The sequence below is a fragment of the Melanostigma gelatinosum genome (assembly GCF_949748355.1).
Source record: "Melanostigma gelatinosum genome assembly, chromosome: 3".
Classification (NCBI taxonomy): Eukaryota; Metazoa; Chordata; class Actinopteri; order Perciformes; family Zoarcidae; genus Melanostigma; species Melanostigma gelatinosum.
The window spans coordinates 14591686-14619253 of record NC_136636.1 but is presented as its reverse complement, the minus strand read 5'-3'; the positions used below and the strand labels follow the sequence as shown (position 1 = coordinate 14619253).

At 45.4% G+C, this 27568-nt stretch overlaps 2 protein-coding genes across 2 annotated transcripts; one reads left to right on the top strand and one right to left on the bottom strand.

Annotated features, from left to right (window-relative positions):
• The first annotated feature begins 725 nt into the window (after positions 1-725).
• crocc (ciliary rootlet coiled-coil, rootletin) lies at positions 726-21551 on the top strand. Its single transcript, XM_079265635.1, has 37 exons — positions 726-864; positions 5719-5845; positions 5945-6087; positions 7495-7686; positions 7769-7852; positions 7944-8035; positions 8147-8312; positions 8403-8509; positions 8610-8837; positions 8931-9021; positions 9500-9586; positions 9661-9873; positions 10382-10581; positions 10686-10868; positions 11259-11403; positions 11496-11642; positions 12009-12239; positions 12443-12636; positions 12718-12845; positions 13043-13212; positions 13326-13505; positions 13669-13803; positions 13910-14053; positions 15046-15284; positions 15367-15526; positions 15645-15812; positions 15895-16318; positions 16465-16622; positions 16733-16853; positions 16943-17106; positions 17737-17952; positions 18180-18404; positions 18491-18640; positions 18853-19053; positions 19568-19699; positions 20387-20560; positions 20664-21551. Exons 3-37 carry the CDS (start codon positions 5953-5955, stop codon positions 20748-20750), a joined length of 5871 nt encoding a protein of 1956 aa, XP_079121761.1. The 5' UTR covers positions 726-864; positions 5719-5845; positions 5945-5952; the 3' UTR covers positions 20751-21551.
• Positions 21552-21626: 75 nt separating this feature from the next.
• On the bottom strand, positions 21627-26763 carry mfap2 (microfibril associated protein 2). The gene is made up of 9 exons (XM_079265636.1): positions 26667-26763; positions 24933-24994; positions 23981-24028; positions 23548-23574; positions 23362-23442; positions 23217-23258; positions 23045-23132; positions 22484-22557; positions 21627-22401 (listed from the first exon to the last, which is right to left on the bottom strand). The coding sequence occupies exons 2-9, from the start codon at positions 24961-24963 to the stop codon at positions 22298-22300; spliced, it is 495 nt and encodes a 164-aa protein (XP_079121762.1). The 5' UTR covers positions 24964-24994; positions 26667-26763; the 3' UTR covers positions 21627-22297.
• Between the last annotated feature and the right edge of the window lie 805 nt (positions 26764-27568).

The following is a 27568-nucleotide window of genomic DNA, read 5'->3' as shown; positions in this document are numbered from 1 at the left end:
GTTCTAAAGTTGATCATATGTCCCTGTTTTGAGCTGAACATCAAGACCTGGACAATTGCCTGCTTTTCATATTTCCATATTTTGAAATTCCATAAAATATGTTATAAATTTGAGTAATTGGGTTTTTAAATATCACATTCAAATGACATCTAAATGTAGGTTTTGTTGAGTTTATGAATATATTGGACAGTTTTTCAATAGAAAGATGTTTCTGATTCTTCTGACTGAGATGATGGGACATTAATCTCAAACTAAATATGATCACAGTTTACAGGAACGGATGTATTGGTCAGTAATTAGTTTTTAGATTCAAGACTTTAACTTTGGTTATTTTAATTGAGGAAAATAAATAAGACACTATTACACCAAAACATAAATCATAGTTTATATCTATTAAAGCACGCTTAAAGCCTACGTGGTGAAGGTTTTTACCATATGTAGTAGTACTTGTAGCCAAGTTATTGCGAGCTCCATTGAACATATTTATAAAAAAATACTCTTAATTTGTATAATCTGGATTTAGAGTTTCAGATTATTTTTTAAATTATTCTCAACCATGTGTTGCCTGTGAAAGAACAGTTAATTGATTGCTTTCATTCAAACTGTTCAGACATAAATGAGTTGACCACAGAGCATGATGGCAGCAGACACAGTATCTGCGCTTGTAGCAGCCTGCTGCTCAACTGGAAGTCCCTCCCCGGAAAAAGCATGGGGAAGAGCCTCGCAGGAAGGCGACGCTGCTCGGCCACCAGCAGCTGACGGTCCGTTTATTACCGCTGTGGATGAGGATCGTTTCTGCCTCTGTAGTGTGAAAAGCCCGCCCAGAAGAATGGAGGGACGGCAGGACAGCGCTCATCTGTCGAGGTGAGACGATAAATCAAAGTGGGAAGTGGATGTTTTCGCCGCGTGCTCCACAAGTAACGTGATGTGGATGAATACCGCTCGATGAAGCGTTTTATATCCAGGTTGTTGTGTCCACAGCAGCGCGTTTGAGTCGGGGTTTCAGTCTATGATGCAGGAAAACAATTCACGATCAGCTTAATTTGCTCAGATGCTGCACCGTTTAACACACAACCCTCCTCCTCCTCCGCCTCCAACTCCTCAAAGAGACTTTTGAAAACGTGGGCGTGTCTTAATTTTGTATTTCCTTTATGTATGTGTTAGGATTAGGAGGGTTTTATATGTCTACCAAATGAAGTGTTAAAGTATGAAAGGACAAAAACCAGAAGAGGAAACAGTTGAGGGTGGTTCCTGACTGTTTATTCAGCAGTTCATTTATGGCTGAATCAGCTGGTTGTAAACATAAAAAAGCAGTTAAAGTAAAGCCGGCGTGAGAAGTCATCAGGTGTGGTTTGGTCTGTGGAAGATGAAAGATCAACAGGTGTAGCCCATTAAAGGCTCTCATCTCCCACACTGTAAGATCAGTTTCTGCTCCACAGATTTTAAGCAATTCAATCTGAGTAAACTGAAATCTTCAGTCTCATGGTTATGATTACATTTATGCAGCCTTTTCACATCACATAGACGAAAAATAAATAAAAAATCAGCTGTAATCAGGAAGCGGTGACTTTTGTTGACAATTTACAAAATGATTAATGCTAAAACTATTTCAGGGAAATCCCCAACATTGTCTGCAATTTGTTAATATCAATAGATATGTCCATATTCACCGTATTAACCTACTGTGAGTTGTGACAACATTAACATTTATTATTCGTATTTCTTGAGATTGTTAACTTTCTTGAAACCAGACTCTGTGTGTGTGTGTGTGTGTGTGTGTGTGTGTGTGTGTGTGTGTGTGTGTGTGTGTGTGTGTGTGTGTGTGTGTGTGTGTGTGTGTGTGTGTGTGTGTGTGTGTGTGTGTGTGTGTGTGTGTGTTAAGGCTGTGCTGGGGGTCTGGTATTGATACAATGAACCTTTTGTCTGTAACTATGACAATCCAAACATCATGCTCGTGTCATAGATTTGCATTTCACATATTCATTTTGAAAATGAATCTGGGGATAACGACTCGTTATTATGAGTTCATTGTTTTGAACAGTGTTTTAAAGCCTCTTACGGTTTAACTGTGGGATTATTCTGATATATCTTTACTGCATGCCTAATGTTGCAATGGTGTTTTATAACAGGGGAGAATGGGGTCAGCTGGAACACCTTTCCTCCCATCAGAAACAACTGAGTGCCTCCCTCACTTGCCGTACTTAAACATCACGGTAAAGCTATGGTCGATATTCTCATTATCAATTAATCTGCGGTACATTTTCTCAATTACTCGCCTGGTCTGTAAAACTTCAGACACAAGAAAAAATACCCGTCACATTTTCTGAAACCTAATGGCAACACCTTCAGATGTCTTGTTTGGTCCGACTATACTCTAACCCAGGGATTCCCAAAGTGGGGTGCGCGCACCCCTGGGGGTGCGCGAGCTGCCTCTAGGGGGTGCGCGAGAGGAAAAGTGTAATGGCGGTCTGATGGTGTAATAATATTAAATATAAAAAAAAAAATGTAATTTTAATTTTAAAACTGTCAGGTGGGACATCTGAAGCTATCAGTCGTAAAAGAGGAGAGGGACAGAGAGAGAGAGAGGAATCGGAGGCGAGGGGAACGGAGAGGTGCGTGGGGAGAGACCGGGAGAAGAAGTCGAACGGGAGTCAGAGGAAGATGAGACGGAGGAAGGAGGAAGGGATAGCACAGACAAATCGGGAGCACATCGGCCCATCGCGGAGTCAAGGTGAAAAAAGAGGAAACGAGAGTGAGCATCAGACTGGGAAAAAAAGAGGAAATATGATGAAAAGTATCTGTGTCTGGGCTTCACTTGGATTGGCAACGCAGATTCCCCAAAGCCACAGTGCGTGGTGTGCAGTGAGGTTCTGGCTAACAGTCTGAAGCTCTTATTTACGTCGCCACCTGAACACCAAGCATGCCAGTGCAAGTCAAAAGCCCCTTACATTGTTTATATCGAAATTGGAGGAGTTACAAAACAGCCAAAAACAACTGCAGTCTCATTCATGTGTTGGGTCTATAAATGACGCACTACGGGCTTCATATCTGGTTACAGAATAGCGAGAAAGGGGCTACCGCACACAATCGCCGAAGACGTGAGCTTGCCAGCTGCCAGAGAGATGGTGGAATGTATGATTGGGGAGAAAGAAGCAAAAAAGTTGGACATGATCCCGGTGTCCAACAACACTGTGTCGCGCCGCATCGATGCTTTGTCCGAAGACATCCTGGCTACATTAGTCGCTCATTAATTGTAAATGAAATGTGATAATCTGCCTCTGAGCCTGTGCGTGTGTCCTCGCATCCTGATTGCTCTTTAAAAGTGACGCCTTGTGTCACTGAAAGTTATTGAAACTTTGTTGCAGTGTTTCAGGGCGTTTTCACACCTTCAGTTCGTTTGCTTTGTTCTGATTCAGGGATTAATATGATACAATGTTGCACTTGCTCCTTTGTTCGGTTTGTGTTCACACTGCAACATTTAACAGCGGACTAAATCTTGTAAACAAATGCCACGCGCGAGCAAACTGTTCTCTCATTGGTCCGATTCTTATGCGGCTATGAAGGCTTAAAAGGCTCTGTTGCTTCTTTTTTTTTTCTTCTTTTTTTTAAGGGGGGGGGGGGGGGTGCGCGAACCCGGTCGGGATGTAGAAGGGGGTGCGCGGCCTAAAAAGTTTGGGAACCGCTGCTCTAACCCAAAGATATGCACTTCAGTTTCATACAGCCGATGTAACTGTGTTTGCCTGTTGACTAACCCTAAACCAAACCAGTCTTCTCTGTGATTGGTGGTCATCACCTAACATTAACACTTGTTGGACCATAACCCCAGAATCTGAAGGCGATGTTACAGGGAACAGACTTTGAGACTGCAATTGTTTTGGTTTTGTCACGATTTAAAAGGAACAGCTAACCCAGTCTGGTTTACCAAGCAGGCAAAGCGTCCACTGCCCCAGGACCCCAGATCATCAGGGGCCCCTAGGTTGGGGGGAAATGTGGTATTTTGATGAATTGATCAATTTAAATTAAAATCAAAATCCAGTTTTAATACCTTTTTTTTAATGTTGCATTTATAGTTGTATTCTTAACCCAGCAATAACTATTTTCGGCCACTTGGGGAAAGTGGAAACAAGTTGTGAACACACCGTTGACATATCAGCTTTTAAAGGTGCTCTACAGAACCTTTTCACAGCTGCTATTTTGACATGTCAAGGCAGGGTAGACACAGGTGTAATGGATACAATTAATTCTGGTCCCTTTCTGTTGAATTTGTTGCAGCCATTCAAATGAGCCAGCATGCACAATACTAGGGCCCTGTCCCACTTTAATGGAACAGGGCCATAATAAATGCTGTTCATTACAAATGTGTTTACCTTGCAAATGATACGTCAAAAGGGCTTCAGTGAAAAGGGCCGATATGGAGCAAATGTATTGCCTCCACATGACGGCTGAGACCGTGGCTAGCAGCTAACACATTGCATAAACATACATTGTTGTTGTGTTATAACGACACTAAGTTGGGGATCATGTTGGCCCCAAAGCTCACTTTTGCTCTGATTCCTATTAGCTGGCTAGTATGAAGGTATATTTGTGTCTTTATTACGCAAACAAACAAAAAATGTGTGTTTTTTTTATTTATTTTATTTCTCGCACTGCATATGTTTGTCAGTAAAAATATATCAACTGAGAATAAATTATTTGTTAGTTTTGCTTATGAAACTAGAATGTTTGGCTGCAAATTAAAAACCTTTGCTCTCAAATTTTTTTTTTAATATGAGTAATAAAGACACAAATATACCTTCATCGCTAGCTAAAGCTAAAGCTAAGTCAGCTGTTGATTCTCAGTGGAATTTGCAGTAGCAACAGTTTTACCAACCCTCTCACATAACTGGGAGTCATTCGACCCAAAGTTAAAATTTAGAACACCTGCCGTCATTATTTATTTCAGTACTCTAAATTGTATTTAATCAATTTATATAAATACATTCTACCCTTGTAACAGGTGAAAATATGTTTAGTGTTTTCCCTTGAAGGATGTCTCGGGGCAATTCAAGTTTTACTCGGGCCTCTCTTTGAGGAGGAGGAGGAGGAGGAGGAGGAGGAGGAGTCTTAAACCCTGGCTGTTAATCCTGCTGTCCTCAATCTCTCCTCCGCCTGTCTTGCACCGGAGGACGCGACAGGACGGGTCACACACTCTCTCTGCTCCTCTGCGACCAAACTTAGTGTGCAGCAGCAGCAGCAGCAAACACGTCAGCGGCTCCAGCCCGTGAACCTGTCTTCTTAATCTCACCTGCTGGAAAGCAAAAAGACCACGGTTCAATTTGTGAAGACGTACGCATTCACTCTGAGTTAATCCTGTTCGCTGGAGGACTTTTTAAATATCTGCGATGAGCGCTGCGGCGAACCCAGACACCGACTCCAACAAACTGGAGTCTGTGATACAGGTGAGGCACACCGGGCCTTCCTCCGACCCCCCCATCGCTTATTACACCTGTGCTTCTGTGTGACGTGACAAATGCTGCTGGTTTATGTGAGTGTTTGTGTTGATGTTGTGTTTTCATCTGCTGTGGCCCCACCTGGTCCTCTTTCACACATTATTTATTATTTTTACTGTCTGTGTTTGGATGTTCTAAACTTGCTGGGTGATTTTTGTGTCCCCTGGCTCGTTTTTCTCTCTAAAGGTCTCAAAGGTAACGCATTACATGTCTGTGTTTTGTACATTAGAGGCTGGAGGAGAGTGTCTTGTCTGAGGAGAAGAGGCTGACCGTCCGGGGCCCTTCACCAGACGCCCCCCCTACATGTCTCCCAGCACGAGTACGAGAGATTGTCACAAAGAACCTCAACGATACCTGTGAGTCTCCGCAGTCTGCTCTCCCGTTGTAATAAAATGTAAGATTTGACACTTTTCTTTGACGGATCGTGTCCCCGTCTGTCCTTTACGTGGCCACAGCCGGGGCCATGTCTTCGGTCATGTCCCTCCAGGAGGAGAACCGGGTGCTGCAGGGAGAGCTGGCGAGGCTGGAGGACCTGCTGGCACACAGCAGAGCCGACCGGGACGAGCTCGCCATCAAGTACGGTGCGATTAGTGAGAGGGTAAGACACCAGCACTGCAACGACTGGGACTGAGAGATACTAGATATGTGAATGAGTCAAGGATCCGACTGACTGACCCTCATTTTCTCTCTTTGTATGAAAAGTTTCTAAATCCTCAAAGTGACATGAACCTAAAGGGAATGCTGTGGCTCTTTCCTGTTTCCCATTTCTGTTTCTTTTGGGTCCCTCTTTGTCTGAGATTTGCCGGTCTCCCAGGTGATGGGGACTGGAATGAACTGAAGTGGAATGTTGCCATGGCGTCTGTCACCCTGGGCGACTGTAAACAGGGGCTTCAGTGGGGGTGCAGTGAGTGGTGGGTGGGTGCCACACGTCTTGTTTTTGGGTTGAACATCACTAAAGGAAACATGCAGGTCTGCATCCAGGAACTAAAGATCACTCGGATGAAGTTCTTTCAGAGAACAATGTCCGTTATAAATCGACTGTAAACCAACATGAAACACTCTTGTGTGCTGTTGAGTCGTCTGCTCCTCCTCCTTTAAGTAGATTCAGGCCTTTATTCTCTTTTCTAATCAACTAATTTGATTTAATGTCATTGTTGGAAAAAGTCTCCACACTGGGATGCTGCAATTTTTCTTCTGCTATAGAAATCAGAAATACTTTTTGAATCTATTAAACCTGTAGTCATAATTAGTAGTTCAATTTGAATAAAAATACAGTAAACAATACTGTGGGCTAGAACTATGATGAAAACAATATAGTAAGTGTAAGTCTGTGATCACTGTTAATTATTAACACACATACTACACTTGTGGGGTAAACATTTCACCATTCACAGCTTCTTATGCAGCTGAGCAGAAAATCAGTCTTTGAGGTCCTTTGCAAACTGGATATTCACAGGTTTGGGAATATGTTAAATATCATGGAAGTAGGGAAGGTGATTTCTATTGAAAATGGTACACTTTCATATATAATTACACATACTCGTTGCATAAATAGAGCACTGTCTTAGAGCATCACTGACTGAAGGAATAGCCATGTATTGTCCCAAGTATATCTACGCTATTAAGTTTGATCCTGAAACTCTAAAAGCAGCTACTAAATGCACCTTGTGGTGAGATAGTTTCACCAACAGCTGTTTCCAAGATCGAGAATGAACGTCCAATCTCACATCTTAAGCCAACATGGATGATACGCTCTTTAAAAAAATGTCACAACAACTGGGCAAATCCATTTGATGTGGAAGATTGTGTGATATGACAGAAAGCTCCAGAACAGCTCCTCATGGGCCTTGTGGTGAGATTAGTTGTTTCCTGTGACCATGGAATAAATCTCAAATACTACGTATGTTGGGATTTACAGTGCAGGTCTTTTAAACTCGCAGCATGGCAGCACTGTGTAGATCTGTAAAATCACTTTACTGCCTCTTACTGTCATTCAAACCTACAGCTGGAGCGGGCGCTACGCTTTGAGACGGGAGACGGGGATCACGATTCACCGGAGTCACGCAGCCTGGCGCAGCAGAATGTGGACTTACGACGGCGGCTGGACGAGGAGCAGGCGAGCTACAAGCGTAAACTTACTGCCTACCAGGAGGGTCAGCAGAGGCAGGCGCAGCTCGTGCAGAAGTTGCAGGCCAAGGTATGTCCGTGTTATTGTCATTAGTTGAGACGTAGTCGTCTGGGTTTGTTACAAGTCAGTAATGGCTTCCTCGCATCTTCAGGTACTTCAGTACAAAAAGAGGTGTGGGGATCTGGAGCAGATGGTGCAGGAGCGGTCGTCAGAGTTGGAGAAACACAGGCTGAGTGTGAGTGGCGTTCATTGACTTTGACTCCTGGAAAGATTGGCAGTAACTTTCCACAAATAACATTTAATCTCTCAACTATCTTGGTGTCCAGAGCCCTGGTGAGTCATCAAACGGTCGCCATCAAGACGAATCGAGCAGCAACCTGGAGGACGCTTTAATCCGTCTGGAGGAAGAACAACAGAGGTGACTGATCCTCCATGAGACGTGTAGCGTGTCTCCTGGCCACCTCAGAATATCACATTTTTCCCGACTTGCTCTGTCAACATAATTCGTTTTTCCCTTGTGTGCTTGCAGGAGCAGCAGTTTGTCTGCGGTGAATGCCATGCTGAGAGAGCAGCTGGAGCAGGCCGGCTTGGCCAATGAGGCTCTCAGTCATGACATCCGCAGGCTCACTGCTGACTGGACAAAAGCCAGGGAGGAGCTGGAACAAAAGGAGTCTGACTGGAGGAGAGAAGAGGAGGTGGGAGAGCGGTGCTTACAAAACAGCAAAACATTTATAAATGGTGAAAAATGTGAAGATAATTCACATGTTGTTTCTGTCCCCTTTCAGTCTTTCCACAGTTACTTCAGTACTGAGCACAGTCGACTGCTGCTGCTGTGGCGGCAAGTGGTCGGGTTTCGGAGGCATGTCTGTGAACTGAAGAGCGCCACTGAAAGGTCAACAAAGAGGGAACCGTTTGCCAGTTTCCTGCGTACCGATTTGAATATTTGACGGTACTAACACGTCCCCTCCGTGTCCATCTCCCTCCAATCTCAGGGACTTGTCAGATATGCGTAACGAGCTGGCCCGGACGTCCCACTCTGCTCAGGTGTCCTGTGCGGCTCTGTCTGCCACGCTGCATACCCGGGAGGGAGGAGCAGCTCTGGTCCTGGAGCGGGAGCAAGCTCTGCGGGGTCAGCTGGAGCAGCAGCTGAGAGAACGAGTGGCAGAGACGATGAATCTTCAGACCAGAACAGACGCAGAGAGGAGTGAGCTCAACGTCAGGTCAGCGACTTTGTTTAGCTCTCTTACAGGTTTGTTATGAATGAAACTACATTTGTATGAATCATTTGCCTTTTTTTGTGTGTTGACTTTCAGGTTGTCAGAGTCTGTTCGAGAGGCAGAGAGACTAAAGGGCCAAATAGAGGAGAGGGACAGAGAAATGGTCGTACTGATGAGGAGGCTTGAGGTGAGAAGCCAGTCATTTTGAAAACAAGGAGCCACGCTGTTGCACTGGCTGACATGTTCCTTTATTACCGCGAACACACACTGAAACCGCATATACTGTCCTGCTGTTGTGAACAGTCACTGTTCCTCAAAATGTGTGTCAATCCACGGCTGAAAGTAGTCCCCAACAAATACACAATTTTCTTGTGTTTGAGTAACATTTGCAATAAAATAAAGTGTCCAGCTGTTTCGGCCTCATTTAAACATGAACCTTTATTATCTTGACCTGTTTTAAGGCTTTACGAACGTTTTCAGTCGGAACAAATTGGCCTTTGGTGTACAGTAGAGACACAGAACGGGAAAACAGAAAGTATTGAGAGACATTGTTGTTTTTGGTCGTTTCGTTGATTTGCTGACAACAACAAAATATAGAAAAATGTCAACCGTTTCCTTTTAAGGCTATAATGCTTCTTCCTGTGCTTCATTTTGTCTTCTTTCAGGAGCAGAGTGGTAACGATGAGACTGACATGCAGGTGATGAGAGCTCACACTGAGACGCTGTTGGACACCATGCGGGACATCGCTCAGGTAAACGCCTACACGGGCGCCCACTGTTTTATATCACAAAGATGGCAGGGCCTCATTTCAACTTTCTTTTGTAGACGGTTTTGTCTGATGGAGAGTCGTCATCGGAGGCAGACCAGGAGAACTCTGGGGCTCCGCTGCTGGCGCTGATCCGTGGTTTCTCCCCTCACCGCTCCTCTTCCCCTCGCAGGTTGTCCTCCCCCTCTCGGCCCTCCTCGCTGGCTCCTCTTTCTGAGGCGGCGTTGTCAGCTCTGCGCTCTGCAGTCACTAACAAGACGCTCCATCTGCAGGTGACAAGTCAAATCATTTGTTTCATTTCATTACAGTAATTGTTGTAAGCATTGGTGATCTTGTGCTTCATTATTTGTTTGTTTTACTGCTGCTGACGACACAACAACTGAATAATGATGATTTTGTCACAACTGTGTTTTTATAAAAATACCTTCACAGGTTATTATGATGCACATGTCATGTATTTAGAATAACTGTTCACTTATTTTAGATGAATCCACATCCACAATGAGAGCAGCTACTCGTTAGCCGAGTTTAAAGGGTCGGTTAACTCAAACGACGGCTCATGGTTTTGGTTTTATTCGCCCAGATATTAGATTTCTGCCTCCATCCAAATACAGAGGCAGTTATCAGAATTTCAAGCAAATTACAGGTAACAAAAGTACATTGGGGGGAGGCAGAAAGCTCAGAGATGAATATCTCAAAATCTGGACAAATGAAAGCAAAAGTATCTGCATGGATAGATGCCACAAGAGGTGCGTGACCCCACTTGTGTTGTGTTTGCAGGATGTGCGAGGGCGTCTGTTCTCTGCCCAGTCCTCGGTTCAACAGTTACGCAAGCAGCTTTCAGAGACTGATTTGGCTAAAAGAGATGCAGAACAGCGAAACCAAGCTCTGCAGAGAGAGAGGGATGCTGCTCAGAGAGAGAGGGAGACCACACAGAGAGAAAAGGACCGGCTGAAGCAGGAGAGAGACACACTGGCCAGGTTTACGGACACTTCTGTCACCTTTTACAGTCTGCTTCTAATCCTTGAATCTTTAAGTGTATGTAACCGTAGCTGTTCTCCCTCACACATTGTGAACATCGCAGTGAGAAGGTCAGCTTGGAGAAGAACTTGCAGGCAGCACAGAGCAGCAACCAGACCCTGCAGATGGACTGTGAGAAGCTGCAGCTGACCGTGGCGTCCGCTCAGCGAGAGCGGGGTCACGAGAGGGACGAGAAGGAGGCCGCCACTCAGGAGAGAGAGCGGGCGAAGGCAGAGACTCAGAGGATGTAAGTCGGCTAATTGATCATGATTAAGTGAATGCGATGTGGACGCTCATCCACAAAGTCTGTGTGCAGTCAACGCACAATGCACATGCTCACAGGAAGCCATTCATCAGGTCTGTATTAGCTTCTCATACAGAGAGGTCCTCTTAATTTACAAACCCCTCCTTTACCAACACAACACCAAACATGAGTGAACAGATATGATGCAAGCTCTCCATAGCTGACACCTTTATACCATGAAACTCCTTTTTCACATATCAAACAAGCCAGCGCACTCAGTTCACTGAGCCACAGTACCTCTATGTATGTATATGGCTTGATAATGCTTATGTCTCTCATTAGCATTCCTAAAATGTATTGTTCTAGTAGCACATGCTTGTCGGTTTGCTACAGACAGAAGCAGTGGGATCAGAGTGAGAGTCGAGCCTCTGCTCAGCGAGGAGAGCTGTCTGCAGTGAAGGAGACTCACCAGCAGGTGGAGAATGAGCGGCAGCTGCTGGAGCGAGAGAAAGCCCAACTTACTGGAGCACTTGCTCGGGTAAGAAAAAGAAAAACTTGTGCTCATTTAACTTTTTGCAGATTTTATATTCTGTGTTCTCATGTTGTGTGTGACCCTCATGCCTCCTCCAGGCCGAGGGCAGTAACGCAGAGCTCTCTCTGCTGCTCAACAAGCTGCAGTCTGAGGATGCAGCTCTCAGGGACTCTCTGGCCAAGATGGGAAGCATGAACGAGGGCCTGGCCCAGGACAAAACTGACCTCAACAATTACATTCTCCAGGTAAGATCTTTTCAGGTGTGCGTTTGACCTCTTAAAGTGCTCAGTGTGCTTGAAATGGAGTAGTTCATATGACGTACCTGTGACAAATGACCGCACTCGAAGGTGGAGCAAAGGCATGGCGTCATAGCTCCTTTGGCTGCATAACACTACAACGCTACATCTCTTTTTCCTTAATCATCTATCCCTCATTTGCGTGTCTTAAAGTCTAGATCCGACGAACAGGGATCAGGGCACATTCATGATGCTGCCCTTGGTTACACACACAAAAAGTAACAAAAGCAGTTTTGTGAAGAATAACAGAGGGCTAAAGTGAACTGTGTTAATGTGAACGTCTCTCCGAGTCTCACCCTTCACTCCGTCTCTCAGCTGGAGGAAAATAAGGCCATCCTGCAGGCACAGAAACGGGAGGCGGAGCAGGAGAAGTTGACCATCAGAGATGAGCTGGTCCGGTTGGAGCAGGACCGGCTGGAGCTGGACTCAGCCCGCATCACGCTGCTGCAGTCGCTGCAGGACACCGAGCTAAGCCGGGTGGGGACCGAGGCAGAGCTCCAGAGTCTCAGGGCTGAGAGAATTAAGCTGCAGGAGAAAGTCACACAGGTACATAACGGATTATATCGCATCACAAGAAAGCTATGGACGTGACCTAATTTAGAGATGCTTCTTATACAGATACAATGGTGCTCTATAGATGTTTATTGAGCTAAAACAGCAATGGAAACTGTAAGTAAGGAGTTATTCAGAGCATGTCTTTGTTTGATTATTTCTTACTCACGTTTAAATGTTTTGGCTTTTGTTGACAGCTTTGTGTTGAGGTGACCTCTCTGGGATCAGAGCTGAGTCTTGCCAGAGGAGAGAGCCAGAGGAACGAGATGGTTTCAGAGGAAGCCGGCCGCGGTCGGGCAGAACTGGCCCGAGACAAAGCAGCGCTGGTGGTCCAGCTGACGGCGTCTGAGAGAGACAACACAGTGCTGTCCGAGGAACTAACTGCTTTCAGGTGTGTGTTGCTTCTCAATGACACACGCATTGTCACATGAGTGAATGTATTTGTGTGTAACTTGTGTTTGTAACCGCGCAGGTGTGAGCGGGAGTCGCTGGAAACCAGTCTGTTCGAGGTGCAGCAGCAGCTTGTTCAGGTGGAGTCTCGGAGGGAGCAGCTGGAGACGGAGAACCAAAACCTTCGTGTCCGCTGTGAGGCTGTAGCCGGTGAGTGACAAAGTATTTCGAAGAATAAATACAAAAACAACGAGAGAAGAGGATTTGTAGTTGAAAATTAGACACAAATATGCCTCGTTAAGAGCTAAACTCAAGATGTTTGGAATAATTGGAAAGACAGAATATGAACCTCATGGTCGAGCCATGTGTTTACCTCTCCTGGTTTCTTTCTTCGATGGGATTTTCAGCTGAACTAAGGCGTGTACGCTCCGATGGGGAGAATGTTTTGGCCCAGGCTGAGAGAGAGAAACAGGCTCTGACTCAGACTCTAAATGCTGCACAGCTGGAGGCCCAGCAGGCTTTACGCAAGGTCATCTCAGAACATCAGGAGGAAGTGGAGAGGCTGGTCTCAGAAAAGGTCAGAAGGTCCAGTGCTACTCAAAGCACTGCTTGTAGACTTGTTTTTACATTTCAGATAAGGCCGACGACTCTTGAATCCATGTTTGTGCTCTTGGCTGCTTTGTTTCACAGGAAGTGGTGCGTCACAGCCTGCTGATGGAGCATGAGGGCACTCTGAGGAGGCTCCGGCAGGAGGCGGAGGATCAGCTCCGCAGGGCAGAGAGAGAAAACGAGGAGCTGCAGGATGCACTGAGGAGTCTCCAGCGTGACAGAGATCAGAGTCTGCTGCAGGCCGAGACGGAGAAACAACAGGTTTGATCTGATCTCAAGCCTCTGAGAAACTGTGAAGAATCCTCCTTGTCCTCTCTGTCGTGGTAGTTCATTAGATACGCTATACAGACAGTGTGGCTCAGCTCCGGTGCATCTGTTGTAAGTTCCTCCCCTTTTGTTAACTGGACCTTTTCTCTCTTCCCAGGCCCTTTCTCTGAAGGAGGCAGAGAAAACAGTCTTATCTGACAGGGTGTCCACCCTGCAGGCCGAGCTGTCAGCTGCAGCCCTGGAGGCCGAGCGACTGTCGAGAGAAGCAGCTCAGTACGAAGAGCAGGAGCAGGTGAAGGGACTTCCTGTCTGGAATTATGTTCTGTCTTCTCTCACACAGCTGCATAAGAGGAAGATTTACTGAAGTGACGTTTTATGGACTTTTTGCTCTTACACAGATCAGAATTGGGGCTCTGACCAGCGAGCTGCTGGAGCTTCGCTCTCAGCTGGAAGATGCAGCTTCTGTTCATGAAAGGGAACTCCACAGTCTACGCGAGACTTGCACTGATCTTCAGTCACGGGCTGATGTTGCTCTCAAAGAGGTAGATGATCCTCTACAAGTGGGAGTATGAGAGTGATACAGTATAAATCAGAGACCACATACCGCCACCAAGGCTGCACATTTCTTGATTAGACATTTTAAGAATAGAAAACACACATTTTGTATGCGTTTTCACAGAGTGACAATCATGAGCTGTGGTATAATCATCTCAATAGGTGTAGTACATCATGAGAAAACCCCAAAAGGCTGAAGAAAACCCCCATGTGCTCACTAGATGTATCGAAACAGTTGAATACAAATTGTGAATATGTCAGCTTCAGTAAAATTTGTGAAAAGAGCTGAAGATTTAGCAGTGTGTTGAAACAGTGCAGCGGGCTGCTTGTTGTTTTAGATGCTGATGAGACATGAAATACAATCCAGGTTGAAGTTCGAACACTGAAAGGAGTTTAATTGTCAGATGAGGTGTAGATTGATGGGGAAGACGTATTGTAAGTGTACAAACCAGAGGACAATGTCCGTTGACTGGTCATTTAAAGTGTAGGCAGTGAAAGTACGTGTGGACAGTGAAAGTTGTTTTGGGTTATTTAAACGACTTAAAAAGGTTTACAAACTTTTGGCATTGAAAGGAGTTGAATTGGCAGTTACTATGTAACCTCTGAAAGCAGCTGATTTGTCGGCTGAAGATTAAAAGACGAATAAACAATCTTCAAAATTTGTTATTTGAATAAAGTTATCCAAAACAAAAGTTGAATCTCTAACTTGGATCTGCTACAACATACATGTAGTGATAGTCAAGCTAGATGATCAACATTTTCCAACATGGCCTATCTTGCGTGGTTAGTAAAGTCTGGATGATATCACTTGAGCCTGTGGCAACAAGGCCAAACCTTCCACCAACTGTCAGCGAAAAATGTGTTGAAATGTCCTGTGAACGAGCAAATAGAAAACAGAACATCCTGGTGGATGTCCTGAGATAATTCTGATTCTGTTCGGTGACATCAACTTGCACCACACGTGACTTTTGCCCTCCAGCTGGACCAGTGTAGAGCTTCTCTCGCAGCTAACGAGGAGAGTCGAGACCAGCTGAGGCGGGACTTGTTGGACAGTGAGCGACGTCTCAACCAAACTCAGGATGCGGCAGACAACAACAGAAGAGACGGGACGGAGCTGCGACGCAGCCTCACTGACGTCACCAAGGAGAGGGACACTCTCGGCCAGTCGAACGTTCAGCTGAGAGGAACTCTGCGAAGTGCAGAAACGGAGAGAATCGGGTAAACGCCACAACGAGTGGGAAAGTATCCACTGACGAAAATGCACTGTTCAGAGTAACATACTTGCGTGTTGGCTTTTCAGTGTGAAAAGACAGTGCGAGGAGAAGGAGCAGAGGCTGGCTGTGCTGGAGGAGAATCTGTCGTCTAATCAGAAGGAGGTGACGGAGCTGCGGAGCTGCCTGAGGGAAGTTGAACGCTCACGGCTTGAAGCTCGACGAGAACTCCAGGAGCTCCGTAGACAGGTCAGACATGCTGACGGCCCTTCCTTCACACCTCTGAGACATTTACAAAGAAGCTGGTTTTCAGTCTGGACTTCACGTTTGTGACCGGCTGGTGATTTTGTGCTCTTCTTGGCTCCAGCTGAAGGTTCTTGATGGGGAGAAGGAGCAGAGAGAGAGGGAGGTGGCAGAGCTGCAGACTCGCCTTTCACTGGAGGAGCAAAGAGAGGAGGAGAAGGGCAAAGAGCTTTTCACCCTCAAACAGAGGTTAACTGAGGCCGAAACAGCGCGAGACTCCCGCAAGAAAGAAGTGAGGAGTGTGAAGACATTATTTGCTTACGTGCTGTCTTCACTGTCTCACAATTTTGTCATTCTTTTGTTTTTCAATGTAGCTTTCTGTGACTCAAAAGCGCCTGCTGGAGTCAGAGTCGGGGTGGCGGGGCTGCGAGAGAGAACTGACCGCTCAGCTGCAAGAGGCGCGTGGCTGCGAGAAGAAGCTGCAGGACGAAGCCAAGAATTTGGCCCTGCGCGCTCAGGCGGCTCAGGACTCTGCCGCTCTGTCCAGCCTGCAGCTGAGCGAGGCCCAGGGCAGACTGGCCGCCACAGAGGCGGAGCTAACCCGGGCCGACGCCGCGAGGAGGGACCTGGAGTTTCGTCTGAGCAGCCTTCAGTCGGCGCTGACGCGAACACTGGGCATCGGAGCAGGCGGCAGGGGAGGCAGGGCGAGGAGCCCGGGGGGGAGCTCCACATCACCTGGAACTATGTCACACCGCCACAGCATCTCCCCCCTGCGCTCCTCACTGTCGCCTCCTAAAGGTAAGAATGAGACTTGCAGCTTTAACTCTGCAACACAAAAGTTCGACATTTATTCAGACGTTGAATATCGCTCTGTAAAAAAGGACATCAAAATATATGAAATACGTATTTGTACAAGGTGGCTGCAACTCTTTATATTTTTACAGAATTTCGAGGAAGCACCCCTGACAATACTCTCGGCTCGGGGTCTTCTGAGAGGGGGGACACACCGCTGCCTCTCCCTCAGCCAGAGCTAGACCCCGACACACTGCGAAGTGATCTGAGAGACTTCCTCCTGGAGCTGCGTGAGGCACAGAGAGAGAGGGTAACAGAGCTGCTCGGCATGAGAACAATCGCAAAGTAAATATTAATAAAGATGCAGGGATATTTTTGCATTTGTATGGTTCAAGTCGCTGTTTATTGCCGATTTTGAAGGATGATGCTCGATGCCAGCTGGGGGCCCTGCAGCGGGAGCAGGAGGAGCTGTCGGGGGAACGGGACTCTGCTCTGATTCGTCTCACTCACCTGGAAAACACCTTACAGGAATACCAAGAAGGTAACATATTTGACATTTGTCGCTGTAGTTTCAGAAGAAAAGCCTTTAGACAAAATGATTGCAAAGCCATTTTTGTTGTGTGACTGCAGGGAAGCGTGGAGTGGACGAGCGTCTGACCACCACTCAGATTTTGCTCCAGCAGCAGGAGGAGGCGGTGAGGAGAGGAGACCGAGAGAGGAGAGCTCTCAGCGACAGGGTGAAGGATTTAGAGCGAGCGCTGCAGACCTCTGAAATGGATAGAAAACACAGCCAGGTACACACACACACGTTTGTGTACTCATGTGCATGTATATAGCCTCCATGTGTTTGTACTGTGGCCTCCACAGCAGTGACCACTGATCTTTCATCATCGCCATATGGCAGCACTCAACAGTGGGGCAACATGTAATAACAACAGATGTCACACACATAGTGTCACACCTCTTATGGTGTCCCGTGTCAGCTCTCCATATGTCTGGTTTCAATGCCAGCACCTTTCAAAATACTTCACTGGCAGGAGGAGCAGGGAGTGAAGTGAGAGGGGGGGGAACTGTGTGTGTGTGTGTGTGTGTGTGTGTGTGTGTGTGTGTGTGTGTGTGTGTGTGTGTGTGTGTGTGTGTGTGTGTGTGTGTGTGTGTGTGTGTGTGTGTGTGTGTGTGTGTGTGTGTGCTATTAAAAGACATTTATACGTTGCATTTTTGAAAAGTCAGGAGAATTTATTCGGAGACGAGTAAAGTTGGGGCTCAGATGCAGCTGTGGATCATCTGTTTGGCCGAAACAGTGTTTTGGACTGTCTGTGCATGCCTCTGTAATCTGGGTCTAAAACACAGCTCTCCATCACACAAAGAGGAATTTTGCCCCACCAACTGTTCAAATCATCTCTGTCCTCCCTCCATCTCTGCAGGATCAGTTAAATAAGCAGCGTGCTGCTGAGATGCGTCTGGAGGCGGAGAAGAGGCGTCTGCGGGAGGCGCTGGAGGCAGCTGAAGCCCGGGCCACCAGGGTGGAGCTGGGGAGGCGCAGTCTGGAGGGGGAGCTGCAGAGACACAAACTGAGTCTGGGAGACCGGGAGGCTGACAGCCAGGCCTCCCAGGAGCGCCATGAGTCTCTACTGAAACAGGTACAGTAGGCTCACTCAGACATATTCATATCCCTGAGTGCCTAATCTGATTATTCTTACTTTAAATGTTTTTTTGAAGTTTGATCTTTTTTATGTGCCTCACAATTGACCAGGTCATTGGTTAATATGGAACTACTGTATTTTATGGGTCTGTAATTTCCTGATAATTTCTCAATAATAAACCTTTTTTTTTTTTTTTACATACATTTGATTTCTACAAACTGCAGGTGGCAGAAGGAGAAGCCCGTGTGTCTCTGCTCCAGCGAGAGGTGGAGCGGCTGAGCCAGGCTCTGCTCAAAGCTCAGGAAGGCGAGTCTTCACTCAAAGAGAAGACCTCTTCCCTCAAAAAGAGCCTGCAGGAGGCAGCAGCTTCTCACAGCAGCACACAGAGTTGTCTGACCGCTCTGCAGAAGACGCTGAGTGTGACCGAACAGGACAAAAGGCTTCTACAGGTGAGTGAGACAGAAGGTAAAAAAAGGCCTTTGACCATATGGATGAAGCCCAGACAGTGATGTGATGATCATTTCGTACCAACAAGGAACGAATGGATGAAGCCCGGCCGTCATTAGTGGAGGGGAAAAGGAACATGGTTACCCTCACTGAGCGCGTGCAAAGCTTGCAGAGCGAGCTGGACCAGAGCGAGATGAAACGAGAGGAAGTGGAGGCTGAGCTCAACAGCACTCAAGAGGTGAGGAAGATAGATAATCTGTGTGTCATCACACATCTGCCCTCATCAAGTCTTCAGAAAAAAGACATTGTACCATGGAAAGCGAAAACAATTTACTCTGCAGGAGAAAAAGTATCCAAACGCATTTTCACATCAACTCTCCCTATGTGGCTGCTTCTCTTTCTTCTCTCGAGTCATATCTCCGTGTCTGATCTCTGTCTTACCTCCGTCAGGCTCTACGTCAGCGCTCAGCCAGTGCCGCGGAGGCTCAGCGCAGCGCCCAGTCGGCTCAGACAGAGCGGGCCGCTGTAGAGGAGCGGCTGCGTGGGCTGCAGCGAGCGGTAGCCATGCTTGAGACGGAGAAAAAAGATGCAGAGAGGCAGGCTGTGAGGCTGGAGAAAGACAAAGATGCACTGAGGAATACACTGGACAAGGTCAGCACTGAAGCTGGTGCGCGATAAATGTCAAACTGGTTTCATTCAATCGTTCCTTTGTGAATTTAAAGTTCACGGGCTCTGTGGACACATGTTGGGTAGGCGCAAAACAACGTAGTGACCCCTGTAGGTCATAGTGAGCAACGCCTTGTAGGAGACATCCAGTCATAGAGTACCAGAGTCATCGAGGGAACATGTCACACAGAGCTTATCGACGTGATTTTGTCTGAATTGGTGTCACTCATTTTTTCGTCATGAGGTATATTTAGGAAATTGATATTTTACATAAGACATAGACAAAACAAGAATTATTGCCTCTCCTGTTCCTCATCTGAGCTCACCACTACTTTTTGTATACCGTGAGTAACGGTCAGATTTCTCCACCGAAATAACAATTTTCATCTGCATCTTTAGAAAACCAGATTCTACAGCCACACAAGCGTCTCTGTGAGGATGTGACTTTATTTGTAAGGGATCTCACGACTTCCTCTTGCTTACATTTCTCTTTTATCAGGTTGAACGTCAGAAGTTGAAGACTGAGGAAGGCAGCATGCGGCTGTCTGCGGAGAAAAGCCACTTGGATCGCTCTCTGAACACCACAGAGCAAGAGCTGCAGGAGGCACAGCAACAGATACTGATGCTGCAGGTGAGGAGCAAATCTTAGTCGACTAAGACCAAATCGACTGATTAGTCAACTCATCGACTAAAAGGGGGCTCTTACCTTTTACAGTGTGGACAAATCGGTCTTTAACATGTGTTTTTGTGGAGTATAAATTATTTAAATTATAAAAGTCAAATGAGGACAGTGTAACTTAGAAATACCCTTCAGCTCTGGACACATCTGCTTCTTGTTACGCATCACAAATGAGCATTCGAGAGTTGTTTTTCTCTTCTTCTTCATCTCTGCGCCACTTCTTGTAAGTGCTTAGGTTAGACCAAACTCCTTTGATATTTATGTGGAGGCTTCATTTTAATAAACAACAGTCATAAAATATGTTTTTTATTTACCACAAACGCTATAAACAAGCCAATAATAAAGCTACATTGAGTCATTAAAGCTGTTTATTTCAGGCTGGTTTTACATCTCAGACAAAAGAGCGTTCAACATGGTTGTTAGCTGTCTGTTTTTGATCTGGGATTTTAGGAAGAACCGAACCAAAGTCTCTCCATTGTTTAGATGTTTTCTACATAAACTGTCCTGAGATTCGGTATCCTGCCAGCCTTTCCTTTTTGTTCACATTTTTGGTCCCTCCCACCTGTGTGCGTTTGTATGTGTGTTTGTATCACTGCCTGTCTGTGTGTGTGTGTGTGTGTGTGTGTGTGTTTTGAGTAGACTCAGCTGGCCGAGACGGAGCAGTCACACAGTCTGTGCGAGAGTTTGGTGAGGCAGCGTGACGAGGCCCAGCGGGAGGCGGAGAGACTGAGGACCAGCTTCAGGGACGTCGAGCGAACGCTGGGAACCAGAGAGCGAGCTCACCGACACAGAGTCAAAGGCCTGGAGGAGCAGGTACACACGCAGATCATGGTGTAGATAAGGTTCAGTAAAATTCCTTCTCAGATTAATGAGGAGAACATTAAGAGTGTCATAAAATGCACCCGTATCACTGCAGGTGTCCACCCTGAAGGAGCAGCTGCAACAAGAAATGAAACGGCGACAACCTTCTCTTCCATCCTCCTTATTGTCAGCAGGAAAGTGAGATGCAGCTTAAAACCAAAAGCACCAGCGCACCACGTCTGAACTAGGGGAGATCCACTCATCATGACTGTCTGAAAGCAATATTTACTCACAGAAACATTCCTTAAAGCTTTTATACTCGTAACTCCAGTGTTTTAAAATGCGATTGTTTTACTTTGTGACTCATTGTCGTGGTGTTTTATTGAACACTTAACCTGCAGCACACACTCAGCCAAACGACAGGCGAGGGAACGGAGCGACGTGATTCAGCAGCTGTGCTGAAAACGCCAGCAGCCCGCTGATTACTGGCAGCCATCTGCTCTTGATCCGTGCTCAACATCTTCCAAAACGTCCTGCTCTTATTCAAGAAGAAAACCCGAATCACCGCAAGGGTTCTCCTCCAGACAGAATCTGGATGGAGTGCAGGAATGAAAATCTGCCAGTTTTTGCAGTTTGGCCTTGATTCCTCCACATTTATATGAACAGTTGAGGACACGAAGGGAAGGAAGGGAAGGACTTCGCTGTGTGCGAGTGCCACGAAGCAGACGAATTGAGCATAATGAAGGAGCTGCACTGTATTTTCTCTCAGAAGCAGACAGATTGTGTTATAGACAGCGTTATAACTGAAAAGGGGACCACTGCAGTATGATGGTATACTTACAGTATGTTTTTATTAGTTAATAGTAGTTTTACTAGGTGTATATACTTTGTACTTACTGTATAATGACAGACTGATGATTAATAACAGAAATATGACTTGTATGGACAATACGGTACACATGGAAGCCACATTTCTGCAAGAGAATAAACTCCCTGTGTGCACCATAAATCACGTCTTTCATAAATACCTTTCAGCGCACTGAGCTGCACGTTTCGACTCAATCACACACTGAACATCTGTAGTAAAAAAAAGTTTATTTTTTTTTTCTCAGTCGTTATAGTGACAGTTTTACAAAGCAGTAGTACAGAGGTCGTTTGTGAGAAGCCTTTTTAAAGCACTTGCTGCCACTGGAATATATATATATATATATATATATATATATTCAAACACAGTTCCAGGTGGCAGTAGTACAACAACTAAAGCCACTCACCACCTGTTTCTTTACACATCTCATGATCTATTATGGCTGGATATTGATTAGTTTTGTCTGATGTCAGAGCACAGTGGCCACCATTGATGCCTTGATCATCATGAGAATGACTGCTTTTCAACACAAGTACAGTAACATATCAACAAACACAAAGCATGAGATTAATACGGTACAATATGCCAAAAACAAGAAAAAAAAGATATTCTGCAGTTTTATGTGCAATTCTAATAGCTTTTATTGCACCAGTGTGATGATTTAATAGCACCAGTGATTTATACAATAAAGTTTTTCATCATACACACAGGATCTACTGGGCAGACATACATGTGGAAAGAAAAAGATGAACACAACAAACGAGCTTTTTGCACAGGAGTAATAAGTTGTACAGGAGGAAGAAGGACAGATCAAGAGGATGTGGATGAGGGATAGAAAAAGCGGCAGTGTCTGGGCAGGTAGTGTCCCTGAAGTCTGTTCTCAATCAGCAGCCACCACAGCTCTTCCCGCAGCTTCCTCCTATTGATGCGCACTGGCCGCTCAGCGCCGCCACGCCGCAGCGAGAGAACTGATCACGACACAGGTCCGCTGAACACAGAGGCACTGAGTTCAGATAACGAGTCTTAAAATGCAAACAACAATAAACAAATGCAGAAAACGCTGAACGCACCTCTGAGCAACTCTTCATGCGCACAAACAGTCCTCACGCAAACCTCCTTGTTGATGACGTACACCCGTCGCAAACTTAATGGAAACACATGTAGAGGTCACAATAGAGTCATCTTCATCATCATCAGTCGAATCAGTCCAAACCACACTTAAAGAACGAGTTTGACAATCATCTGTATTTTTCTTGCTGTCAACAAATCCAATGAAAAGATCATAACCTGCAATGGATTGATGACAAGTGTTATCTCTGAATCCACATCAGTGTAACTCACTGATGTGTTTCATTGATGCGCTGGGTGACACTTTCCTTCGTTACCATGGGGACAGTAGTTTTTAGCATAAGGCAATCTCACAGAATAGACCAAAACTCATGTATTGTCAAGAAGGAAAGTTGATACCAATAAATTACTGAAATACTGACCTTTGGGCTCTCTGTTTGTAAAGAGATTTGTGCTTTTATGGGATGTAGTAGAAGCAGTTAAAATGAGGTCGGTTAAGTAACTCAGTTGAAAGAGATGACTGGGTTTTCCTTGTGGGGTGAACTGCTTGTTTCAGTACGTACCTGTAGAAGCAGAGGCTGTTCAGGCACTGCTTGCATGGCTTGTGAACAGAGTAGAGTCTGGTGCAGGGATACTGCTCCTCTCTGCAATCTGGAAATCCAACACAGCGAAATAATGTCTCCCTTCAAACTTAACAACTTGTAATCTGTCTTCCTTTCTCTGAGGGTTTCTTACCAAGAGGGCCAGGCTCTGTTGGCTCCGTCTCCAAATCGGAATCTGATATTTACATGGAAAACAGATTTACAAATGAGTTCTAGACATAATACGTAGGACTCTGAAATAGCATGACTCAGACAGGAGGAGAGTTCAGCGGATATACCTGATTTTTCTGGACGGACCATTGGCTCGAGGCGGACCTGCTGCTGGAAGGTTCCAGGAGGAGAATCTGGAGTTTCAGAATCTGGACAAGAAAGAGAGGAATCACTTTAAAGAAAACCCTAAACACTGGTGTTTTACTATGAAAGTAACATCAAGGAACATTTCTATTGACCTTAAAATGCTTTACCTGTAAAATAATCCAGCCCATAGTCCTCTGTGAAGCCATGAAATGAGCAGGAGAGAAAATGGTTTCATGCCATGAACATTGTGAAACCAATTACAGTCAGTTCTTCTAAAACACACAACAAAGAGCTCTGCACCAAATAAAATAAACCACCTGCATGCCAAAACTGAACAAAGCAGGCCGTTTGTGCGGGTGTAATGCATGACTTCATTATGCAAGATGTTCAAAATAATAACATGCAGGCTGGTCACAGTGCTATTTACACGGTGACCACAGTTGCTATGTGGGTGGTAAATAACAAGTAAGGAGGAGAGAACTCCTCGAGGCGAGGTGACACATCAGAGGACAACAACAAATCGGTAACAGATGTGCAGAGCTCTGATATAAACCGATGCTGAGCTGGAACAATCAGCCAATATTCTCTTAATGAACTCACCCAAAAAGGGAAACGGTTCCTGGTACTGAGCCTGGGCGAGCAGCAGAACTGTTGACATTTCAGAACAATAAAGTAATCACAAAAGACGGGGTGATGAGTGAAATACACGGGGGGGGGGGGCAGTAATTAAAAGTGCTCTGAATACTGTAATTGGGCATCTGTATTATGCACTTTTTTCAGGTGTTTTCTTAATTCTACTTTTTCTATTTAACATTGCACTTTTTCTCAAAATTGTCCGGCATAAATGAAATGTTGAGTTCACAAGAAATGAGACGCACCCTTCCTCATTTAGATACACTCACACCACAGCCTTACTTGCTCTGGTATGACCAGTTATATTGCTTATGTTCGCTAATGTTAGCATACATGAATACATAAACTGCTGGAAAGTTGTGTAAGTGGCATTATGGACAATTGTCACGCTACGTTTTTTTTGCATTGACCGTCATCCTGTAACTGTCACCTGCAGCCACAGTTAGCAAAAGTTACATGAAGTCACCAGAGTTTATTGAATTGAGCCACAGTGTGTTTTATTGACTTTTAATACAGCTGTTCATTTGGAAGAGAAAGTCACATTCAGTAGTCTCACGTTAAAGTAACTATCGTGTACATTTCAATGTTCAAAATCTCCTGGCACTGGGCCTGGTACTTGGATAATGGAGAAATGCTCCAATAGTGTAACAGTAGCGTATGCGTAGAAGAGACCACAATGTCAGTGAAGTCTAGCTTAAGGCCAGCTGTCTTTATGCTAAGCTAACCAGCTGCTGGCTGTAACTTCATATTTATTGTAAAACCCTGAGAGTGCTATCAATCTTCTCATCTAACTCTGGGCAAGAAAGTGGAAAAAAAGTATTTCCCAAAAATGACCTTTGCACATGTAGTAAATGAATATTTACATCTGAGATTTAGACCCAGGTTTTCAGGGGCCTCGGTGGACTGTTGGTGCAGTTACCTGGCATGCAGATGAGTAGGAGGACTCTCATGGTCACTCTGGGAGGTAGACTGACTTTGACACTGGAGGGGAGATGAGGACAGTATTAACAATCCAAACAGAGCAACATGAGGGGAATAAAGTGCTCAGCGTTAGATAATCCTCTGGTCTCCTGAAGTCTCCTCTCGTTCCCCCTGCCCTCCCTCACCTTTCAAACCCCCCCCACTGCTCTTGACTCTCTCTGCCCTCCTTGCTCCCCCTCTTACTCCCCCCTCAGCCTCAAACAGCCACAGCAAGAGAAAGGGGGGGGGGGGGGGGGACTCTGACAGCAAGAATGTGGCACGTCTGTCTTCCTAAGAACAATCTCTCTGTTTTCCTACTTTTCTTCGCTGCAGCAGACACTCTCAGGGCTGAATTCCAGGAAAAGAAACAGAGGACCCCTCAACCCCACCCCTCTCCCTGACTTTTCTTCAGCCCTCCCTCCCTCTCTCCGTCGGCCTCCACATCCTTCGTTTCCCTTCTGTCGCCCTCACTGGTCATTTCCTCACCCCCTCCTCCTCTTCACCCCTTTTTCTTTCTCCTTCCCTCCACAGAGCAAGAGCCTCTCAGGTTGAGTGAAAATGACATGTGGACAGAAAAACATGAACACTGACAACAATAGACATCCCTGACTATTAGTTTTTACTTCAATTGGCAGTAAAATACAGGAGGTGACATTGTGAAACTTGCATACAGTCAAATCCATTACCTGTAACTCACTAAAATACTTTGTGGAAAGTATGAACGCTCCTCCGCTGCAGAACTGTAGGCCGTTTCATACACACAACATGAAGCAGTTCATTTGTGCTTCTCACATCCTACACTGACAACTTCTCTCTCGAACCACATGCAGATGTTTTTTTTTGTGAGGCCACACTGGACACAAAACGTGATCCGTGTTCTGCATGTGTATCAATAAATCAGTGAGTGTGTGTGTGTGTGTGTCTCTGTGTGTTTGTGTACCAGTATCAGACACACACACATACACATTCTTCTTCTGCATCACAGTGGCTATCGGAAACCATATGTTTTAACAGCACACATCTGGGAGCGATTAACCCCCCCTCTCCCCATTGAGTCCTTCCCTTCCCAGCTACAGACCCCATCTCCCCCCACCTATACACACACACACACACACACACACACACACACACACACTCAATAGTAAGAGTTTCTGAGGACAGCAACAGCAGATGCATGCTGTCATGTATTTCACAAACATTGTTTTTATGCAACTATGACAAACATATAAACAGAAATCTAAATCATCTTCCCATGTGCCCTCATCAACCCCCCGCCTCTCTGGAAGCAACTGATTTCTGTGTTTTTCCTCTTGGCACCTCTCTCTCCATTGTAGTGCTATTGCTGCAGGCTGAGCCGTGATGTCCCGCCTCCTCCTCCTCTCCAGTGAAAACACAGGACCACATGTCAGCTCTCAACAGCCATTGATTAACATACACGCAGATTATCGCACAATTATTCGGTGTGCATTACGCGGACTGAGCGGATGCGTTAATGTTTCTTGAAACGTGGTTTGTTAGCTGCATGCAATCTGTGCACAATCTTCTCACATCTCTTTATTTTTCTCCCCGGTCATTTTCAGCACAAATGCAACTCAAGTTCAGTCTTCTGAACAATCAGAGCCCATACATGCGTGAAACATAAACAAAAAAAGTAGGTTCAACTTCGCGAAAAGTTGTTTTCAGAGTTTCTTACCCAACTTTGCTTCAGTTTGCTCCGGCTATCCTCAGCTCTCATGCGTCCTGTGAGTGCAGGAGGACCACGCAGCGCCACATTGTTCCACCCCGCACCAGTAGTCTCCTCCCCGTCCAGTCCCAGCCTCCAGCCCCCAGTCCCAGCACCCACCCGCAACAAGACCAGGTGATCCCGAGACCTGCTCCCCTTCAGCTTCTGCGACGCTGCAGGATCAAAAGTGTCGATGAGCTGGCCAAATCGCTGGTGGCTGGGTGACCATGTCATCTATGTGAATACTAACATGTCACCATTTGTATTAAGAGCTAAGATCTAAATACAGCAGAAAATCACATATCAGGATATATAACGATTAGTTATTTGGTTTCCATATTGTGGGTTTGATCATTATTTGTGTCTTCTTTGATACTCTTATAATTCGTGGGTGAGACGTCATCAAAAGCCAACGTGTTTTTTCAATATCACCAGCAAAATGTTTTTTTTAAATCTATCATTAAATTGAAGTTTGTTGTTGCTTCTGCAGATAAACATTAAACAGTGTTCAGATACGATATTGATAAAAGGGTCCTAACTTTCCTGACAAATATTAGTTGTGAGATTCACTATTTGTTGAAGATGTTTTGCATTAGATCACACAGGAGTTGCTTTTATTGTGTTCAAATCCATTTGGGCTTTAAAATCTTTGCTGTTAATCAGCTCTTAAACTCTTTTAATTCAGGTCCAGGGGGATGTATTGCCTGTGAGACACTAACATCTACCAGATATGTACATTTTTTAAATGAACATTTGCAACCTGAAATAAAAACATGATGAAACACTAAGTCTCTTACAGAAACATCGGCCTTCAACTAAACTCAGAGATGAAACTGCTGATGGTTCAACTGGAAAAGCAACAAGCTAAATGT

What these genes read in the sequence shown, in the direction of transcription:
- mfap2 (XM_079265636.1), bottom strand. Translation starts at nt 24,963, where the DNA reads ATGAGAGTCCTCCTACTCATCTGCATGCCAG. An exon ending in GGTCCGTCCAGAAAAATCAG is followed by an intron (nt 23,259 to 23,361) that starts GTATATCCGCTG and finishes TGTAAATATCAG; the next exon opens with ATTCCGATTTGGAGACGGAG. An exon ending in GCATGAAGAGTTGCTCAGAG is followed by an intron (nt 22,402 to 22,483) that starts GTGCGTTCAGCG and finishes CTCTGTGTTCAG; the next exon opens with CGGACCTGTGTCGTGATCAG.
- crocc (XM_079265635.1), top strand. Translation starts at nt 5,953, where the DNA reads ATGTCTTCGGTCATGTCCCTCCAGGAGGAGAACCGGGTGCTGCAGGGA. An exon ending in GAGAGAGACACACTGGCCAG is followed by an intron (nt 10,582 to 10,685) that starts GTTTACGGACAC and finishes TGAACATCGCAG; the next exon opens with TGAGAAGGTCAGCTTGGAGA. An exon ending in CCGCTGTGAGGCTGTAGCCG is followed by an intron (nt 12,846 to 13,042) that starts GTGAGTGACAAA and finishes TGGGATTTTCAG; the next exon opens with CTGAACTAAGGCGTGTACGC.